The following is a 21,308-nucleotide window of genomic DNA, read 5'->3' as shown; positions in this document are numbered from 1 at the left end:
ATACCTTGCAGCAGAATATTGATTTTATGATGCTAAACTGTAACCTAAAACCTAAACTGTGAAATCATAAACAGGCCTTCACCTCGTTTTTTTTGTCTGGACACATTTTGCCTGTCAAGAGTCTCCCATTTGTAAGACAAAATACTACTGCAGTAAAAGATAAATAGAACGTAATTGAAGTTCCCACGCAATGTACTTTCTCAAGGTGCTGAAAAACAGTCATGAATATCAAATCTTTATAGCTCTTGATTCAGTGTTCCTCTGCATTTGTTACGTTAACTGCAAAGAAACAGAAAGATTTGTGAGATAATGAATCCAGTCCAACTGAGTAAGCTGTTATAAAAAGGAAAGAGTGGGGAGGCTTGACCCATGTGAAAGAAAGCAGAGCTGGAACAAACCAGAGTCTCTGGGGGTCTCAGCAAGGATGGAGGCTGGGAATAACTTGTGTGATCCTAGGAGACGATTAGGCAGTACACTAGTATACCAAGTACCAAAAAAACCCTCTATAATCAGGAAATGGAAGTGGGACTTCATTCGGTATGCCTTATGGTATTACTCAGATTTTTTTTGATAGCTTACTAGTTAAAGGGAAGATTTTGCAGGTGAGATCCTGAGAGATCTCCAAGCAGGGATTAGGTTTTGCCAGTGTTTTAGTTTACCCAAATAAAGAAGCGATACTTCTATCTCACCCAGGGCTGATACAATCAGCAATTAGGAAAGTGTGTGGTTTAGAGTCATAAGGCATAATGTTGTATGCACAGTTTTCCCTAATGCACTTTTGGATACAGGACCATCTTTGCTTCTTAAGTGAAGTGCCTTTTTGTGTGCATCAGTAGCTTTAATGCGTTAACAGAATTTGTTAATTTGAAGTCAGAAGACTGCTTTTCTTACAGTACGTGTGCAGAAGCCCAGCAAGATGGTCAGTCACACTTCTTGCACTTTAGATGTGACTGCAAGTGGTCCTTGCAGTGAGCTGGGGGCTTTTGGAGTCCTGACAACCAGAGGGACTCTTCTCCCCTCTAGATCATTTCATCACCATTTTTCAGTGTTCTTCCATTTTTCTGGTAAATGGTATCAGCTACCTAATCTGCCCTGCAAGCGTTGTGCAAGCAGGTTTCTTGTGATATACGGAGAAGTCGTGTCAGTGGCAGAGCTTCAGCAGTGTGTCACAAGTCAGCCTTCATTCAGCTCAGTGCTGTGGGGCTGAGCTCTATCCTAGCAGTGCACTGGGGAAAATGGAATAAGACTTCCCTTGTTTCCTTTATGAAGCGTTTCAGGATTTTGATGGGAAAATGAACTATAATTTTATCAGGGAGAAGAGTTTTGTACGTGAAACCCAGATGTGTTGCACAATAGATTCTTTCTAGTGATGTGTCAATGAAAGTATTGTGGCAGAGTGATTTGCTTTCGTACCTATTGTGATTACCTTGGCAGTTCTGTATCAGATACCCTGATTTACTAGCCAAGTTAACAGGTACACATCATTTGCTTAATAGCTGAAGAATGATAAAAAATACTAAGCAATCTTTCACCTCAGCTTCTAATCCGAGATCATCTAAGGTTAAGGGGAACAGACTTTATCCTGAGCACATGAAATCTGTTCTAAACACTCACTTCTGATAAACATTTCCCTCTCCTCTTTAACTGTCCAAACACGCAAACTATGTTTTAAATGAGCTAAGATGTAACCTAACACATCACCTGCCATCTCTCCTCTCTTCCAGGTACTCAGGCATTTGGTGGCCCCGCGGGTTCCTTGGTTCAGAGGTATGGTATTTTGGGGTTCCCCAACTCTTCTTTTGGCTCACCTGTGGTGTGCTCCCATTTGGAATACCAGAAGTCTTCCTAGCTAAAACTCAAGTGTGTTAATCAGCCCCTTGTGCATATTTTAGACAATATATGTAAAAATTGTTTGGTTTAGGTCTTAGCTCTAACAAGGCTTTGTTCACAGATTAATCCATCAGACTGTTATTTAACCCAATGAGTTTAACCTGAGTTATATTTTATACTAGAAGTAGTAGTTTTTCCTCCCTTTGTCACGTCTGTCTGTATTTCTTTAATGATCTTTATTTTCTATGTTCCTTTGCATCCTTGCAAACTGTACAGAGATTATCTCTGCAATGGATTTAATTCCTTATTCTTCTGTAGAAACTGAGGAAGTCATAAGCTGATACATATAAAGGCAGGCAGAAAAAATAATGACATCCACAATATGTGTAACTGAATATAAATAACCACTGCACTTTATTTTTTTCTGTTGGTATTCTCATCTCTCTGGGGAGGCTTTACAGATGGCGCGGTTTCTGTTACAGACAGCCTTTTCACAGGGTTCATTATGCACCTTGCTCTGGAAGGAGGTCTCCCGTTAAAAGATGTCCATCCCTTCTGCCTGCCCAAAGCCTGAAATAGGCTGCACGCTGACAATTAAATGCCAGGACTGATTTTATGTGCACAAAGGGACAGACTTTTCCTCTAAGCTCAGATGCTGAGCAGCTTATTGGTTATTTGGCTATTGAAGCAGCAGAGGGTGCTGTGGCACGCTTTGAGGATAGAGATAGCTTAAAAAAAGACTTCCTTGAAACATGTGGCAAACTGCTTGATTGGCATTTTGCCTTTGTTGCCTTCATGTGTGTAACACGGTAAGGCAATCCGTGCCCCTGCAGAATAACAAATGCATTTATCCTTTAAAAATGTACCACATTTGCCCTTTAAAAAGTACCTATCCTCTTCGTATGTGCTTTGGGAGAAAACACTAAAAATGAAACCCTGCCTCTTTCTTTTTTGATTTTAGCATATCTGAAGAGAGCAGCAGTGTCCCCTCTATTAAAAGTGGAACAAAAGTCAGTCGTACCTTCAGCTACCTCAGGAATAAAATGTCCAGCAGCAAGAAGAGCAAAGTAAGTGCTTTTTGTAATCTGTATAGCCATGAGAAACCTATAGGCAGCAAAGATTTAATTATGTATTTCAGTGTGTTTCTATAGTGTGGTATTTATGTCTTCACCTGACTTTTCCTTTTGCAAGGGGAGGATTTTCTGTGTGGTCCTTGAGAAGAAAAGTGTGGGAAATTTTAGCAGCCCCAAATTAAAATGCATCCAAGGCAAAGGTTTCCTGTGCAATGTTTTGGCCTCTTTTTCCCTGCTGAATTGTTTTTCATTTTAGAGAATAGATTGCACTCTAGCATGAGTTATGGTTTTGCAGTGATTGATGGGTCTAATTTTTACGGTGCCTGAGAGGCATTTAGTAAAACGAAGACAGGAGCTGTAAAAAGGGACTGGCTACCAAAGGTTTATATTGTGTTTCTCCTTTTTTCCTACCTTTGTCACAAAGTTTCTACACACTGCTCAGTTGCTCAGACCATGACCTTGAGAGATGGTTATTGCTTATATTTTCCTCCATTTCTGGAGGAAGTGGGTTGAGTTTGCTGAAGGTTAAACATTTTCTCAGCACAGTCAAATTTCCTGGGAACAGAACTGGTTATAGAAGTAATTACATTAATGCTGCATGCTTCACAAAAACAGACTGCTTTTCCTTTAGATTGTCCCCTGAAGATGAATATATGTTAGGTTGTTTTGTTTTCTGTTGCTTGGATTTTTTCTCTTTAATCTTACTCCTATTTACCATGTCTGACAGATAGAAGCTATCTTAGCTCCTTAGCTCACAGCATGCAGCGTGTGATGCCTAACTACTGTGCTGATAAATCCTATTGGAAGGCGCCTGAAACATGTAACTACATCTTCTGATGAGAGTTTGAATAGCAAACAGGAAGCAAGTTGTGGTGTGATGCACAGTGCCTATTGTGTAGTTATGGGAGGGGTCGCAGTCTGTCTGTACAAACAACCTCCATGTACCATTTCCCAATGCAAGCACTTGGTCTTTCACCCTGTGCTCCTGTGATATAGGTGGGTTTGTGCAGTATAGTGGCATGGTACATATTTAAATGCTTATTTTTGGAAGATTGCATCACCACTGCAATGAGGTATCAGCTGGAATGACCTCAGTCTTCATCATGTGCAGTTCCTCTTTAAGGATCTGTCTTTAAAGATGTAAACTGCAGCTACTGACAGCTCCAAGCTGCTGCTGAAAAGCTTTAAGCCAATGCTGTTCTCTGCTGTGAAGTGCAGTGTCCAAAAAAAAAATGCTCAGAAATGTCAGTGCAATACACCAGCAAGAAGCTGTGGCTCATGTTGCACTGACTGTGCACGAGACTGGAAATTTATTCACTGGTTCTTGCAGTTTGGGTCTACCATCTCAAAGTCAAGAGCTAAATGTAGACAACAGGTTTTGTTGGTACAAGTAAGAATATATGACAGATATTTGCTGTGTCTTTCTGAGAATCATGGAATCACTAAGATTAGAAAAGACCACAGAGATCATCTGGTCCAACCACCGACCTGTTCTTAAATAAGTGTAGTCCATTTGAGTTCACTGAGTTCATGATTGTGTTTGAAACTGTCGCTAAAACTAGAATTACTCCAAACTGCCAACCATCATTCATACACTAAAAACTGCAGTCCATAGCAGTTCTGATGTTTTGGCTAACGAGAAAACCATGATATCCACATTACAATTTCCCTTCTGCTTTTAGTGAAATGTTTGTGCTACGTGCATTTTAGGACTTCAGCAGTACGTTTAAATAGTTCAATGTAAAACTTCTTGGGAACGCAGAATTCTCAAACCTTAGGGCTGATTAAAACCTGCAAGATTTAAAAAGAAAAACAGCAAACCTTGAAAGAGGAAGTTGGACAGGAAGAGTTGGTTTCTGCTGCTGTCTGGGCTGTCAGCAGGGAGAGGGAGAATGCAAGTTCTTTCCAACTAGGTTTTGCTTTTCTCCAAACCTGGCTTCAGAAACGCATAGTTTTCTAAGATTAACCATAAAATAAAGCACTTTGGGGAATACTAGTGGCAGTGACTCTTCTTGAAAATGAGTTTTGGGGAAGTTCTGTAAAAAAAAAGGACATTTGGAGTATTAACTGTGGTGAAGATTTGTGTGTATTTACCCATATACTGCATGTTACGTAGGGATTAGTCAGTGAATCTCTTGCAATCAGCAGCATGCACCGCTTCACTCTTTTAAAGTCTGCAATGCTCTGTGTCCCCGTCAGTTAGCAAAACTCATTCTTCTTCCTTTTGGCAGAGAGTTTCTGGGAAATGACAGCATAAAGATTAGCATGAGTAATTTCTCCTTGACTTGCGTGGTTCGTGGGCAGCGTTGTACCAGTGCTTGGTTTTATAGCAGGGACTGTGAATGTTTGGAAGGAGCCACGGGGCAGGAGGAGTGCAAGTATAGGGAACCTTCAGCGGTACTTTGTGTACTGAAGTACAACGTTGCAACACCGAGGTGTGTTCACTTTTACTTTTTATATATCCCAGACATCCCAGAGGACTTTTGTTTGACCGATTTATTTGCTTTTTAAAAGCAAGGCCCCTGACTGACTTGCAACCTCAATATTAACCCCATCCTTTCCTGCCCGTAGTTAATTTTTTTTCAGCAGTGGGGGTGGGGGGGTAGGGCAGAGCAGGGTGAAAGCAACAGCAAAGTAGCTCATACCATCTTCGAGGAAGTCAGCAGAAGTCGGCCCGCCCTCCTCCCCTTTTTGCTCAACCCTTTGCTGGCTGCCACCATGGGCTAGCTCTGCTGGGAGCAGCCCTTCTGCCCCGGAGGCAGAATGTCCATCAAAAGGCATCGATTTTCGGAAGTGCCCCTCGTCACAGTGAAGCTGGTAGGACTTAAGAACTGGGAGGTAAGAGTTTGGTGGTTATTTTGTAGTGGGCTGGCTGCTGCATTGCACCAGCCATTATTTTGGGCCGTCAAACCAAGGGTCTCTGCCTGCAGTATCTGTTAGTGTGTGCTGGGATAGCATTTCAATATCCTCAGATTCACCATAAAGTGGAGCTTTGAATTGCGGTGGCAGCACTGATGGAGCAGGACAGTGCTTTTATTAGTACAGTGCATTAGTTTATTAGTTTGAAAAAAAGTAACTGTCAGAGCAAAAATAAAAAATAATCTCATTTTGAGACACGATTTCAGCATTATCACTCCATCCGTGTGCAAACTTGCTGTTTGCTCCTTCAAGGCGGTGCACCACTTCCTGTCTCTTACCAAGTAGTTGAGCTTAAATTGAAATAATTCTCACAGTGATTTTATGAAGAAAGAATGTTATTCCAGACTGCAGAATTACTTGACTTTGCAGTAAGCATTGGGCACATTTGAAGCATAGGATGGTGGATCTCCTTTCAGCGTTGTGAGTGGAAGCAAGGTGTGCCTGGAACGTTGTGTGATTCTCTGTCCTGAGGCTTCACAAGTCCTGGCAATAGTGCACATCTCTGGCAGTCCTTTTGGTGCCATCACCAGGAATTTAGCTGCAGTTTTAATTCTTGAATGAGGCTGGACTTGATGGGAGGTGGGCAGGTCAGCCAGTGGAGAACGTGGGATGGTGATGGCTCAAGGAGGCAGAAATGTCTACAAAGCATATTTTTCCTTGCAGGTTTTCCCCTTCAGGCAGTTATTTCATCCTTCAATGCTCTTTTTTTTTTTTTTTTTTGCACTATAAAGTTGCATTTGGGATCAGTAAATAGCATTTGTGTCTGTGAGGCTTTGCAGGAAGAAACTGGGCTGTGCTGGGAGGAGGAGAGGGCAGCAGCCTCTATGCTAGAGGCTAATTATTACTAATTACTAATTATTTAAGCATCAAAGGCACAAAAGTTTCCCTCCTGGTGGCTGCAGACCTCGATATATCTCTTTTAACTGCTTCTTGGCAGTTGCTCATACAGAGAGCTTTGCAGTTCTCCAATATTTAGGTTCCTCTTGTGAAATATTTAGCAAAGGACGCGTGGCATATAAGTAACAAAATGCAAAGTTAAGCTCACAGAAGCATTTGCCAGTTTCAGCTTGACCTTCTCTTAGAGATGCCATGAAATGTTCAGCAGTAGTTGAAATACAGAGTTGGAGATGAATAGCAAGAACAACGTTTTGTGTATAGAAATATGAGGAGTCACTATAATTCAAATGTTGAGTTTCTCTATGGAGTTTCAGATAAAAATTAGATGACAGGCTGTGCTTGGGAGACCTCTAAATCCATGGAATGTCTCAGGGGACATTTCTCACGCTTTTAGTAGTTAGCAAGCTTCTGTCTCAGGTAGAGATAGAAAGACTGGCAAAAACTACTGCAAATCAGAGAAGCTGTCTGTGCTTACCATCTTTCCAGAGACGGTTGAGTGGAGGGGTGGAACTGTGGCTTCCTGAAGACAAGATAATCTTTTTCTGGTGTTGCTATTGTTGGTCTGTCTGTAATGCCGTATTTTGAGAGTTTTGCGATGAAAGATCATTGGCTTTGTTTGTTTGGGGTTGTGTGAAGCAGTTGAAAAAAGCTGTCCCTGCTAGAAAGAAGGTAAAAGCAGGAAGAGAGAATCTGGCAGTGGTGCTCTGCTGTTGCTGTAGAAAGGGGTTGCTTTCTCCATGATACATGCAGTGCAAAGCAAGGGTCTTAGAACTAGCCTTAAAAATTGTTTTGCAAGTTGGACATGCATTGTACATGGCATATGTGGTATTTAATAAAGTTCATTGAAAGTTCTGAAAGCCCAAATGAAGAAAAAAGGTAAGTCATTAACCCAAGCAAATGTAAGAAGGCAAAAGTGGACAAACACAGCTGCCTTCAGAGCAGACTCAGTTTCATTTCCTTGAATGAGATACCCGTCCAAAGGGCTCTGCAAATCAGTAGTATGTAAATCTATTTCTGTGGGGCCCTAGGTGTGTTTTCTTTTTAGTGGAGAGCTGTGTAGGCCATTGTTACAGTGTGCACCGATCGATGTCGTCATAGTGCTAAAGGCAAACACTGAAGAATTTATAACTAGAGGAGAGACCTCTGCAAAGTAACGAGGCGTTCATTCTTTTTCTTGTGGCAGGAAAAAGAGAAAGATAAAGAGAAGACTAAAGAGAAGGACAAAGAATCCAAGGAAAAGGAAAAAGATAAGAAGATGTTAAATGGACATCTCTTCACTGCAACCTCCGTTGTAGCCCAAGCAATCTGTTACCACTGTATGAAACCTTTCAATAAGGATTCGTACTACTGTGCAAGTAAGTTTTGTCTTCCTTTCTGTTTTTATTGTGCATTGAATCTGAATTGGAAAACGTGAACCCAGTGCTGTACTGTTGTCATGTTTAAGCAACGGTGACGTGGGGCAGGAAGGAGTCTGTGGAGGTGGTGATTCATGTGGTAATGACTTCTGGAAGCTGCGCAGAAGTGAATCACGGCCACATGGAGTTGTCCTGCAGCCTCCTGCCTAGCTCCTGCTTGGACATGGCAACATCCTCTGCTTTGTGAGATGTATCAGTGAGCTGGGGGACTTGGGTTATTTCAGCTGTGTGTTTTGGGTTGGGGCTGAGGTGCTTTGTTAAAACTGATGCTGTACAGAGAAAGCTACCTTGGATCAAAGCTGTTATTTCCAGTGGATGTACCACCCATCAGTAGTGTATTGCTGTGTGTACTTGAGTAATCTGAAACACTGCTTCAGTGAGCCCTTAATGAAAGCATAATATAAAAAGGAAATGCTAGCATTTTTCTCCATTTTTATGGAATGCATCACCAATCAAGTGACGTGTGAATTACTTGTAAGATAGTGTAAGCAGCACAGCAACTGCATCTTTTATTAGTACAGTCCTGTTTGAAAACAAGTAACTCTCGGAGCAAAAAAGAAATGGGGTTTCTATGAGCTTGGACATTTTTTCCTCATTTCTCATCATATGGCTTCTCATGCCTGTAACTGGTCAGGTCAGTGGCATTTGTGTGGTCACAACCAGAATGTGACCAGTTCATTTGGTGACTCAGAACTGCAGAATATGTTCTCACTGCAGCTCAAGACTGTCAGTTTTTCACTATGAGTAATATATTGTCTCTGCCTGCCTAGAGATGAGGCAAAGCCTGTACCAGCATTGCTCCCAGGCTGGGGCAGAAGGCTCTGCCTCTATTTGTTCACGCTGATCGTGCATAAAACATCTTAAGTAGGAAGGGGAAGGGCAGCTAGCTGAATCTCAAGAGGCAATTTGAAGTTTCCTGAAAGGGAAGAGATTTCATCAAACTTGTTTGCGTGAGCAATGCTCTGTGTCTACCTGATGAGAGGTGGAAAGCAGCATCAATTACAGGCTTTCAGATGCATCCTTTCCCTTTCCTCACTCTACCTTTTTAACTCTACTTTAAGTCACTTAGAAGACGTATCACAATTCATCTTTTATGTCCTATTTGTATGTGGTGAGTTAAAATAATCCAACAACACCGTGTAGCAGCACGTGATTTAGTAGAGACGTTATTTCATCGTTTTTCAAGTTTAAATAGAAAATTATTGCATTTTTTTCTGCATTGCCCACAAAATGACTGTCACAAGGAAGGTTTGGTCAGAGCTGACTGTTACTCTATACATCTGAGTGTGGTCTGTTGTCACACCACATCCTAAAATAAACTCCTCGATGCCTTGAAAATAGCAGATAACCAGCAGCAGAGGCTCCCTAGCTTGTGTACATTTTGTAGTACATTTCTTTTCAGCAGCAATGACAGTGCTGTCATTATTGATGCTGTCTCACCTGTAGGTGACTTAATGGTTTTCCAAGGATTGACTCATTGTAAGTCAACATCTGAACCTTTCAGTGGCACTCTCTCTTCATGAATAGCCAATGCTGAATGACTTAGTGTGCTCTGGAATGAAAGGGAAATAATTTTTTTAATAGGTCTGTGTGTTGTTTTTTGTTTTTTATAATTACTGATGCAGCAAAGAGGCTGTTGGGGTTTTAATTATTAATACCACTGATAGCAAGGAGCTGGAGGAACTTCCTGTCTGCTGAAGGGTTGAGTTAGCTGGAGGAATAAAGTCCAGATTTTTCATCAGAAGCATGCCATGATAAATGCAAAATGCCTTACTCCTAAATAAGATGCTGTAAGGTGCTGACTTCAGGTTTTCAAGGCTTGAGTTTGAATTTAAGGCTTCTGAATTGTCTCCGTGCCTCTTTTCATTTGATTTCGGTGTCAAATACCAGAAGTGAGTTCTGTTCCTCTTCTTTGTTTGATCTTAACAGTGATATTGCTTGTGGGTTTTTGCAAGAGCCATGTATGTTTCTGTCTGTCATATACACAGGAAGTTGTGGGACATTGACTAGAACAGCAACACCCTAAGCCTTACTCTTACCTTTCACAAAATATCAGAAGAATTACTGGCTTTTATTAAGTAGGCCTAAATTTAAGAAATTCTAGCAATGTGAGAATACAAGTCCGATCCTGGATATTTTTTCCTTTAATTTTATATTGCTTTTAGAAATAATTCAGAGCGGTACGCTTGCAATGTAATTTACACTTAAAACAGTCCATGGGCTGTGTTAGCATGTTTCCATGGATTTATAGAAACGATAGATTTAAAGTGTGGTGCTCAGTGCATTGAATGTCATGGTTTCAGCCCAAAGCAGTGACTTCAGTGTAGTTTTCAGTCCCTGCCCCACAGTTGCTGTCACCTGGCAGAAGCTCCTGTTTCTTTTTCTGTTCATACTATCGTACAGAACTCAGATCTTGCCTGCAGATGTAGGCTGTGCTATATCTGGATTTAGTTGTATTAATTTCCCTGATTTTCCATGCCTTTTGCATCCCATTGTCGTGGTCTTGATAAGAACAGTCTTTGTATTTGCAGAGATGATGTTGGCACTACCATTGGTTTCTGTTTGTCTCGTTTCTGCTTTCTCCCGTACTTTTCTTTCAGAGGAATAATTCTAGTCTGTTTTCTTCTGACAGACTGCAATGCAATTGTTCACAAAGGCTGTAAGGAGAGCTTTGCTTCCTGTGCAAAGGTGAAAATGAAGGTTAGTGGTATCATCTACTTTACTGAATTATGAGAAGGAACTGTAAGCGATTTAGTCTGCAGATATATACCATCTCAGGGTGGTCTGCAGTGAGCAGCAAGGACAGCAGCAGACCTGGGGAGGAAGTGATGCATAAAGAAACTGTGAGGATATCCAAAATCTGAAACTAGATATTCCCAGAGGAAACACCATCCTTCCTGTGCACATGTAATATGATCAGTGCATATGATTAAAGAAAGTTTCTCACTGGCAAAACTTGAGGTTTGCCCAACGCTCATAAATGCAGCATCTCTTCATTTTTGAATACTACATCCTTTTATGCAGCATTACATGCATACATAATGCATGATGAAATGTATTAAATATGTATGCTGTTTATATGAGGGATATGCAGAATCTGTGCTTGTTCCAAATGTGAGGAGCCTCTTCTGCAGCGTGACTCTCCAAGCCAGTTACTGCTTGTACCATTACAAGCTAAGAACACCTCCTCTATTGTTCACTTCAGTAGTCAGCCCATTCTCTTTCCATTTTACTGTTTTTTTTACTATTTATTTTGCCCAGTTCATATATGGCAACAACAGTAGTTGCTGATGCTCCATTATATACTATGCATATTGGAGAACTGCTCTGTTCTGAGAGGATTCGTTAAGGACATGGCTTTGTAATTGTAGTTATGTGGCACAGCCCCATGGGAAAAATGAGGAAAAATTAAAGTGAATCTCCTTTTTCTCTCAGCCACAGAGAGGAATGCTGCAGGCACATGATACCTCTTCGCTACCCACAGTGACCATGAGAAACAAAGGTAAAGTTTCCTTTTTCTCCCTTTTGGTGATGGTCTCTGTCTGCTGTTGTGACTGATTAAGCAGATAGAGCAGGGATGAATGAATCTTCTCTGCATGGTGAGCACTATTTGAGACTTAAGAACTTCAGCTAAAGCTGCACAGATGGTTTAGTCTTATGTTTTGAGGTAATAAAAGTAAGAAGTTAAATTCTGAATAGGAGCAACACTGACAAAGTTTGTACGGCTGCCCTGAGGTGTATGCTGTGCTGCTGAGCTACCCAGAGGGACAGGTGGCAAAGAACTGGAATGAAATAGCCCACATGAGTTTTGGAGCATTGTAATTAGATAAGCTCAGTTAGTGGTAGCTTGCTAGATCACTGTGTAGTATCATGGTGTATCATACATTCACACCCACTGTGGTTTTTGTCATGAAATTCAGAGGAATCGCTCCAGGAACCATAAATACATCTGAAGAAAGGAAAATTTAGAGTTAAGATGAAAGGATTAGTCACAGATATGTGATAATATGAGAAAAGGTTTAGTGTTACTCTGTAGCATATATGGATGGAAGAACTTATCAAAAGATGCAGCCAGAAGCAGGCGGATGGATATAACCACAGGATCTCCTTGCCCAGAGAAATTAAAACCAACCCAGTAGATTGCTACATGTGATTATTTATTGAATAACATTACATTTGGTTTCCCAAGTGTATGTTTTTGGACTTGAAGATTCCAGCCAAATCTTTTAGGTATAGTGCAGTCACTTCAGCAAAAAAGTCAATGTTCTTTCCTGCCTGAAATACAGCAGTGCTTACTTTGTTGAGAAGATCTCAGTCACTGCTTTTCTGCTGAGGAACACTGCTGGACTTCAAAGCAATCACAGTAAAGATCACAATTAACAAGTCCTGATTGGCTTTCTTATTGTACAGTAGAAATAAATTAAGCATGTTAGGTGTAAGGAGGATGAAGTCTCGCAGGTAGATCCGATCACTGATGCTGTATATGCATGATGGCTAAATTTGTTTAAAAGTATTTGAGCATCCAGAACTCAAGTTTACTATCTAAGACAAATTCCAGATTGTCTTGGGCAAGGCACGGGGGCTTTGCTTTGAACGGGTCCTGCTTTAATAGTACAGGAGTGCCAAGGGAGAGGCAGAAGGCTCAGGCTTCCCTGCAGTAAGGGCTGTGTCTAACAGCTGCAGATCTCCTAGTGGCAACTCTAGAGCAAAAAGGAAGGGAATTTTAGAACCTGCTTTCTTTAAGACTCCATCACTGCAGCTAGGAACGTAGTTGCATGAGCTGACTTTTCTCTGGTGCTTCCCTTCCAGGCTCACAACCCAAGGAGCGCCCTCGCTCCGCAATACTTGCTCCCGATGAAAACACCGTCACCTCAATATTCAATAACAGGAGATCACAACAGCCTACGGCGCTATCAAAGAGTGTCTCAATACAGAACATTGCAGGGTAAGGGTTCTGCCTGTGAGTACGTGGGGATTATCTGCTGTGAGCATGGAGAAGTTCAGATTGCATTAAAAATAAGTTCGTGTAGTGTGATCTGTGTTAAAAATACAAAAGAGGATCACAACACCAGAAATGCCCATATTATATGTAATACCACCAGCTGTCTTCTGCACAGTCAGACTGTCTGGGTTAGGTTTAGTCGTGGTGTGAGTTGAGAAGCATCTGAGCTGGCCTGGTGATATTAAGGACCACTTCACACATATGCTCTGGGATCCAGGAAGCCAACTGGCCGTGGGGTTGGAACTGTGCAATCGCGTATTTTTTGCAGCTCAGGCATAGTATTTATTTTTGTGTCCATAATGGTAAGGTGGGTGCACAGAGCTGCAATCTTCACAACGTTTTAGGAGTGTGCTATGCATAATTAATTACAAAAAGTTACAGAAGAAAGTAAAATATATGGTTCCTATCCTAGCTGCACACTGAGTAATTCTACAAACAGAGCGATAGCATGGACTGGGACATTCTGAACAATTGGCATGCCCTGGCTATTCGTGGTGAAACTGATTTCAGTCCATTTTTTTGGATCTTGCTCAGAGCAAGCAGTACAGACTCCTTGGTAGCCTTTTGTACTGCATTTTTTCATGGTTTGCTCCAATAACAATGAGGATGGGAAGTGACAGTGTAAAATGAAAAGCAATGAAAAACAGTTACCCAAGCCATAAAACCTGAGGTGTGATTTTGTAGAGAAGCAGCACTGTCATTTAGAGCTGCATGTCTGGTTGTAAACAATATCTTCTGTTCTTCTTCAGGGTTGGAAATGATGACAGCTTAATACACACTTGGAAATTTCTGTCACAGTCCACGGACTCTTTACATAAAATTAGCCGGGTGAATGAATCCACTGAGTCATTAGTTGATGAAGGTAAGACATCCCATGGCACTTACAGCAGGAGGAAGGTCTCTGCTGCTTTCCAAAAATAGAAACTCCAGTTCGACATTTCAACTTCAGTTTTTCTTTTTAATGGACAATTAAAGTGCATTTAATGTAATGTTACTGTGATAACTTTAAAAAAAAGATGCCACACAGTAATTTCTTGTTGAATTGTGGGAAAACATATAGAAGCTTTCAGTTACAGTTGAGTTACTTGGAATTGAGCTTGAAGGCAAACATTTCCACTTTTGTTTTGTTCATACAGCCACATACAGAACATGCCTTTCTATGCTGATATGAGGCTTTCTGTTGTGGGGACAGAGGTTTGCCATTTGCAATGCCATCTTGCATTGATGGATGTAATGCTTTTAGTGTTCAGATCTATCTGCAGCAGTTCACATTTATGTTGCTTTGTGAAGGTGCAGACATGAATGAAGGGCAGCTGATGGGAGACCTGGAACTAGATTCCAAGCAGCTGGAGGCAGAGTCCTGGAGCCAAGCAGTGGACAGCCTGTTCCTACAGCAGCAAAACAAGGATGTTGTCAAACGGCAAGATGTAATTTATGGTGAGACATGCATGGATGTTCATTTCTCACTCATTTTAAGTGATTTCTTGATATATCCACATGCATGTATTTCAGAAATCTTATGTCAGTGAATAGGAATACTGACTGAATTCCTCAGTAGCCAAAGTATCATTCTTGAAATTCTTAGAAACAATGTGTTCTTTGAAAGCTTTGTCTTTCTGCCTTTCACTTACCTGTAAGCCATAAAAAATAAATAGAAAACACCTCTTCCTTTTTGTCTGCTGATGATGTTTAAACTCAGTTACAGCACAGCAGCTAGCTAGCAAGTCCTCTCCTCCCTGATGTAAAAACCATCCTGCATGACAGAAATTAACAATGATGAGTTTGACAGTGAAATGTAGGAAGAAGGTAACAGTGCTCAAGGTTCACACCGGCCAGTGGCTCTTTATTTTGACTCCCCTGCCCCAAATTTCTGCCACAAGCAAAGCCATTAATTGATATTTTAAACACCTGATGTGGATTTTTCTGAAGCCACTTAGAGAAGCCCAATTAGCTTGCTTGGAAGAGCTTCCTAATGACAGTTTTTTCATTGTACTGTGCACCCAAGTTCTCTACCATGACCTTGTCTTAATCCTATACAGAGCTCATGCAGACAGAAATGCATCATGTCCGCACCCTGAAGATAATGAACGACGTATACAGTGCAGGGATGTTACAGGAGCTGCAGTACGATCAGCAAGTTGTGGACAAGATCTTTCCCTGCCTGGAGAACTTGCTGCACATACACAGTCAATTCTTCCAGCGGATTCTGGAAAGGAAGAAGGAGTCATTGGCAGACAAAAGTGAAAAGAACTTTGTTATCAAGAGGATAGGTGACATCCTGGTGAATCAGGTAAGCCGTGGATAATAATTGCACTTCTGAGAGTGTAGCTGGAAGCCAAGTGCTCCTGAGTTCTCACTCCTCCCTGCCTCCTGTTTATATGTGCTAGGCAGCTATACCCGATGGCACTTTTAGACACAGACAAAAATCTCTGCCTCTGTTTTTTAAGCACTTTTTGCTCTTTTGGAGGAAGGTGTAATGATGAAAATTCATTTTGTTTATACTGTGGGAGAGAGAAGCATTTGCTAACAGGCACCACATGGTTTGACCTGTAGCCAGGAGGGAAGGCAGTAGCCGGCAGTGAAATGTGTGCAGTGTGTTTCTTGGCTGATGTACAGAGAAGATATTTAACTTAGGGTGGGTTCTTGTACTTTTCTTTATCTGTTTTCTCCCATTCTCTTTTCTTCTAACTTGCTCTCTTTTGGCTTTTAAACTCTGTTGAGGTGCAGTCCCAGATTTTGTGCTAAGTGTGAATGCAGTGAAGCCACAGACTCCGCTCATTACTTTCTGGAGATTTAATTTCTTGGCTTAGAGAGCTTTGTACTAATTTGTTTTCATAAAACTCTTCTGAGAGACTGACAGGAACTGCTGAGATGTTACACCAAGAGCTCAGTGGAAGTTGGATCTTTACATCTCTTGTCTTGCAGTTCTCCGGAGAGAACGCTGAGAGAATGAAGAAGACATATGGCAAATTCTGTGGGCATCACAATGAGGCAGTAAATTACTTTAAAGATCTGTGCTCAAAGGACAAACGTTTCCAGGCTTTTGTCAAGGTAGGACCTGGTGGAAGAGAAACAGTCAATGGGGAAAATTGTTTTTTTTTCTGTGCTCCATTGAGTGTTTTGCTATAAATTGAAATTTTCATCTTTGTTTCTTAGAAAAAAATGAGTTCCTCCTTAGTGAGACGCCTTGGGATTTCTGAATGTATCTTGTTGGTAACACAGAGAATCACAAAGTACCCAGTCCTGTTACAGAGGATATTGCAGTACACGGCAGGTAGGGGCCAGTTCTTTTCTAAGCATGCATTTGCTCATCCTGTATGCATTTCCAGGACCCTTTTTTTCTTAGATTTTCTTAGAATTGGCAGACTAACCCAATCATTGCCTCACACTGGTATAATGGGGTAACCAGGTTTCATCTCTCTGTTTAGTGTTAGTTGGTCAGGTGCCTTGCTTTCACTGGTGTAGTTTATGTCTAGCTAATTACAGAGGCAGCATGCTCAGATTCCAGAGTCTTCCAGCTTACTTTTTTTTATAACAGCTAAAATACGTGGTTAGTTTGCTCATTTTATATCTACTGTCTTAAAGGATATTGGAACAGCTCCCAGCCTCAACCATATATGTGAAAGGTTTTGTGAAGCTCTCCTTAGGAGGGGGGAAATATGCAACCTGTTGGGAGAATATTAAACAGTTATGATGCAGGAATCTGAGCGGGAGAAGAGGAAGGAAGTAAAGAAAAAAGGAATGTCCACGAGGATAAAGTGAAATGGAAATCTTTCTCTTTCTGTTCAAAGAAAATGAAGTGGAACATGAAGACTTGACTCAGTCATTAAACCTTGTTAAAGATGTGATTGCTGCAGTCAATAGCAAAGTCAGTAACTATGAAAAGAAAATGCGCCTTGATGAGATTTACAACCGGACAGACAGCAAGTCCATCATGAGGATGAAGAGTGGTCAGATGTTTGCAAGAGAGGACTTGCGACATCGGAAGCTCATCCGGGACGGGCCTGTGTCACTGAAAAATGCAGCTGGACGGTTAAAAGGTAATGCTTCCCTCTCTGGGCACAGGATTGCTCCTCAGATTGGTATCTCCAGTATTTATTCTGCTCTGAGAGCCTTTGACAGCAATTTCAAATTGGATTTATTTTGATGTTTTGGAAGCAAGAAGTTTGTTTGTTTTCCAAGCTCCCAAATTTACTAATGACTTCATAAGGTGGATCAAGCAAGTTGTGCTGCTGTTCTGAAATACTGTGATAAGCACAGGCTGCATTTGTATTTCTAAGTCACAGAAATGCCTACTTCTTCTATAGTGCAAGTTCCTAGCAAAAGCAGGTCCTATAGATCCCAGTAGGTGATCAGCTGGTTCTGATCCTTTGGCTATTTTGTGGTACTTCAGGTGGAGCAGAGAGAAATCTGGGAAGAACTTTTTCTTGCTTATTTTCAGCATTTTCCCCTCTTGCAGAGTGCACAGAAAATGTGGTGATAGGGAAGAATGGAGTCAGATGCTGAATGCTGCAGACCTCCTAGGGCTTTGAGTTCATTTTGCAGCTTTGATTAAAATTTGGTGGTTCTTTTATCCAAAACAGATCCTATCTTCCTAAAGCAGAATGGAAGGAATTACCGCGGGATGATTTCACTTTTTGGTTTGCATCCTGTCTGTCACAAGATTTCCCAAGTACATAACACAAAAACTCTTTGTACTGAGGGATATGGGTGGGGTATTATACTTGGTACTTACTGTGCAGCTTTATGCTATGTCATTAGCAGACTTGGAAGGCTGTACATGTACTTTGGGAAATGTCTGTATTCTGATTTAAAATCCTCTCAATTGCTTGATGCTGTGCTTCCTTCTCCCATGAAATAAAGATCCTGCATCTCAAGCTGGGCTCTGTTAGCTCCCCTTGGAGTTAGCAGGGGTTTTATTTGTCTGTGAGCAGAGCTAGTGGTGGCTCCTGAAGTCACTGTTTCCTGGAAAGAAACTGCGGCTGACAAATGTTGCTGTTGCACAATAATTTACACTCCCCAAACTACTCTTTGAAAAAGACATAAAACCCCCAACTTCCTGTGCTGATGCTTTGCTCATGGGCTGAAATATTGATTGCTTGAGAAAACAATTCTGTTCTGTGTCTCCAGTTCTTGCTGCTATGCCATATCCTACCTGTGGGCAGTTCTGGAAAGCAGCCCTCCCACCCAGGGGTGTTCACAGGGCAGCTCTGCATTACATGGCCCTTCCAGCATCTCACCAGGAGTTGATCCCAGACCAGCCCTCATGCTCCACAGTGGCCAGTGTTGTTAAAAGATAAAACTGCTTAGGAGTGTGCTGCATGGTTATATAGCACCTATATATATATTTTTTTCCTTTTGCAGAAGTTCAGGCTGTTCTCCTCTCTGACATGCTCATATTCCTTCAGGAGAAGGACCAGAAATATGTCTTTGCCTCACTGGTAAGGTTTCAATCTTTTCTTCTCCTTTGCTTTTCTGTGTGAGGGTCCCTTGGTGTGTGTTATGCAGTAAAGCTAGCCACTGCCTGCTAAACAACTTCATTTTCCTGCTTAGAACATTTCTGTTTGTTGGGCAGCTCTGTTTTTTCAATTGGAAAACATGTCATTGTTCCACACCTCCCCCTGGTGATTTCTGCAGTGCCTTGGCACCGCTGATAATTGGCCTTTAAAATCCTCCCGCTACTCCACACACATTCTCCTTTTCAATTTGTGCAAACTGAAGCCATGAGCTGGGGGGGAGGGGAGTAATGGGAGAAGGCAAACGTTGTAATAACAAACCTTAGCAGAAGATGGTGTTCTCATATATTATGAAATGCTATGGGGGGGTAGGGAACACCACTGCAGTAAATTCAGCAGAGCAGTGTACAGATAAATGTCAGAAGAATGCAGTTGTAATGCACCAAACCAAAACCTGTCACTTTTGAATGCAGTCTCCTAAAGGTTGAGGCACGCTGATCTTCTACAGAAAGGTAGTCTGGTAGCTGACTAGGTCTGTTAAGACTGTACTTTGCAGACACTGTTTAGACTGGCTAAGCCTTGCGTCCTTTTGGCCCTTGGAATATTTTGGAAGTTGATAATCTGTTATTCCAGTTCCACTGGGGCTCCACACAGAGGGAGCTGATTTGCACAGAAGTCCTGATAGTGATTTCTGCCAAGTCACCCAAGTGCAGCATCCTGGAAAGTGCACAAAGGCACCCACACTGCAGCAATGGGATATTTTAATCCAGGCAGGCTGTTTACACAGAGACTATAGCACACAGTGAGCACCCTCTTATGTACAAGTCTTGTCCATCACAGGAGTCCACTGTGAGCTTCTGAGAACAGGCAGGTTTTTGTGAGATTTGAAAGTAAGGTGTTATTCTGTCCTAGGGTGAGACTGTGAAGATAATATGTGTGAAGCAGCTGCTAGCAAGCTTCACTACATTTAAGGGGCTGTAATATTAATGGCAGATTCAAGAGTGTGGGCAGGAGGAGATGAGATCAAAGGTCTGCTGGGGATAGAGCAAAAATATGGTAGTTTTCAAAACCCCAAATTCCGTTTTAAATTACTTCCCTGTTAAAATGGACCAAAGTGAAATTGGTTTTCCTACAGGAATGATGGAAGAAAGCAAGCCCTTCTCTGTTTTGTGACCCCAGCAAAATGCTTATTTTAATTAGCCAGCAGCTTCAAAAAATGTTTACTGCCTCAGTGTGTTCGTTGCACTGGTAGTGGACGTTTAGAATGCTAGTTCATTGTGAGGTAATTCTGCCCCTCCTCACCCGTTTCTTTCCGTTTGAAGGACCAGAAATCCACTGTGATCTCTCTGAAGAAGCTAATCGTCCGGGAAGTGGCTCATGAAGAGAAGGGTTTGTTCCTGATCAGCATGGGTGTGAAAGATCCCGAAATGGTGGAAGTGCATGCCAGCTCCAAAGAAGAGCGTAACGGCTGGATACAGATCATTCAAGACACAATAAGTACCATGTAAGCTACCAAGCTGCTCTGGAAGGGTGAGTGATGCACATGATTATGTTCTGATGGTTATTGAGATGTGTCTCTTTCATGCAGGGATAAGGATGAGGATGAAGGAGTCCCTTGTGAGTCTGAATTTGAGAAGAAATTGTCAGACACAAGAATCAGAGCGCTGAAAGGTAAGGAACTGCCCAGGACAGAATTACAGAGCTTGAAAAAAGTTTTCAGAAGTTTACAGTAATTGTTGCATTGGGTTTTGTGACCCTTTTCCATATGTGCACAGTTGAACTTTTTCAGGGAAATGAGGTTCCCGCATCCAGCAAATGGTTGCAGTCCTTGTTTGCACCTCACCTTGTTTACAGCTCAGTGCTTTGTGCCTGCTGCATGCAGTTGCTGTGCAAGATTGCAGGGGCAGAGCTGTGTCACCGCATTCCACTAGATGGGGCCAGTATCTCAGGAATAGCTCTCCTTCCTTCCCAAAGCTTTTCTTTTCAATCTTCATTCCTGTTTTCTGCTCACCCCCACAGAACAACTTCAGCAGAAGGATAGACAGATCCTCCTCTTGCTGGAGGAAAAGGCCAAAATCTTCAGTGACATGGCAGACTCCTCTATGCAAGAGGACATGCCGGGTTCCAGACTGCTCTTCAGAGCCAACACTGAAGAAGCACCAAAAGGAGAAGCCATTATGAAAACTGCAATAAATGAAGGTGAGCAAGTCAGCATGGCACTAAACAGCACTCTCACCTTCAGTGAATCCCTTGATTCTCAAGCACGGTGTTTACAGGGGCAGCCTATTTGTTCCCAGTGAATGAGTAACAGCATGGATAAAGAGATACTGCTACTCATGGTGTTGTGTCAGGGACAGATACTGAGGATCAGGAAAGGAAGCAGATATTGATGGCTGTTGAAAGAAAGCACAAAAGAAGTCTCAGCACAGAGAACAAGCTTGTGTTGAATCTGAGCTGAGGTCAGGGACAGCCCAAGATTTCATCCTTGTCCAAAATACAGACCATGCTGTCTTTTGCTGGGCTTTGGGCTCAGCAAGGTTTGGGGGGACTCCAATTCCTGCCGGTATTCAGGGTGTCTGCAAGGAACAAGCAGTCTGTTGGCAAATGCAAGGTTGAATGAAAACTCACACAACTTTTCAGTGTGTTTTTTGGAAAGAGTGAAAATTATTAAATGCTGTTGTAAGTTTTTGCAAGGCAGACACTTTGTTGTGTCGCT

General features: G+C 41.8%; 1 protein-coding gene across 8 annotated transcripts in view; it reads left to right on the top strand.

Moving 5' to 3' along the window:
* Window positions 1–21,308, top strand: part of AKAP13 (A-kinase anchoring protein 13) — a 195,501-nt gene that overhangs the window by 161,741 nt on the left and 12,452 nt on the right. For all 8 annotated transcript variants that reach the window (XM_031587751.2, XM_090149022.1, XM_090149025.1 and 5 more), the window contains 16 exons: window positions 1,725–1,767; window positions 2,792–2,897; window positions 7,903–8,074; window positions 10,767–10,834; window positions 11,570–11,636; window positions 12,944–13,079; window positions 13,886–13,998; window positions 14,427–14,573; window positions 15,176–15,426; window positions 16,062–16,187; window positions 16,293–16,410; window positions 16,928–17,176; window positions 18,501–18,577; window positions 19,915–20,096; window positions 20,181–20,263; window positions 20,612–20,791. In XM_031587751.2, the coding sequence (XP_031443611.2) occupies window positions 1,725–1,767; window positions 2,792–2,897; window positions 7,903–8,074; window positions 10,767–10,834; window positions 11,570–11,636; window positions 12,944–13,079; window positions 13,886–13,998; window positions 14,427–14,573; window positions 15,176–15,426; window positions 16,062–16,187; window positions 16,293–16,410; window positions 16,928–17,176; window positions 18,501–18,577; window positions 19,915–20,096; window positions 20,181–20,263; window positions 20,612–20,791 (2,118 nt within the window). The remainder of the gene's footprint in view (window positions 1–1,724; window positions 1,768–2,791; window positions 2,898–7,902; window positions 8,075–10,766; window positions 10,835–11,569; window positions 11,637–12,943; window positions 13,080–13,885; window positions 13,999–14,426; window positions 14,574–15,175; window positions 15,427–16,061; window positions 16,188–16,292; window positions 16,411–16,927; window positions 17,177–18,500; window positions 18,578–19,914; window positions 20,097–20,180; window positions 20,264–20,611; window positions 20,792–21,308) is intronic.

Source organism: Phasianus colchicus, chromosome 12 (assembly GCF_987193195.1).
Source record: "Phasianus colchicus chromosome 12, bPhaCol1.hap1.1, whole genome shotgun sequence".
Taxonomy (NCBI): domain Eukaryota; kingdom Metazoa; phylum Chordata; class Aves; order Galliformes; family Phasianidae; genus Phasianus; species Phasianus colchicus.
The sequence above is the reverse complement of the archived record's forward strand: the minus strand, read 5'-3'. Positions and strand labels throughout refer to the sequence as shown.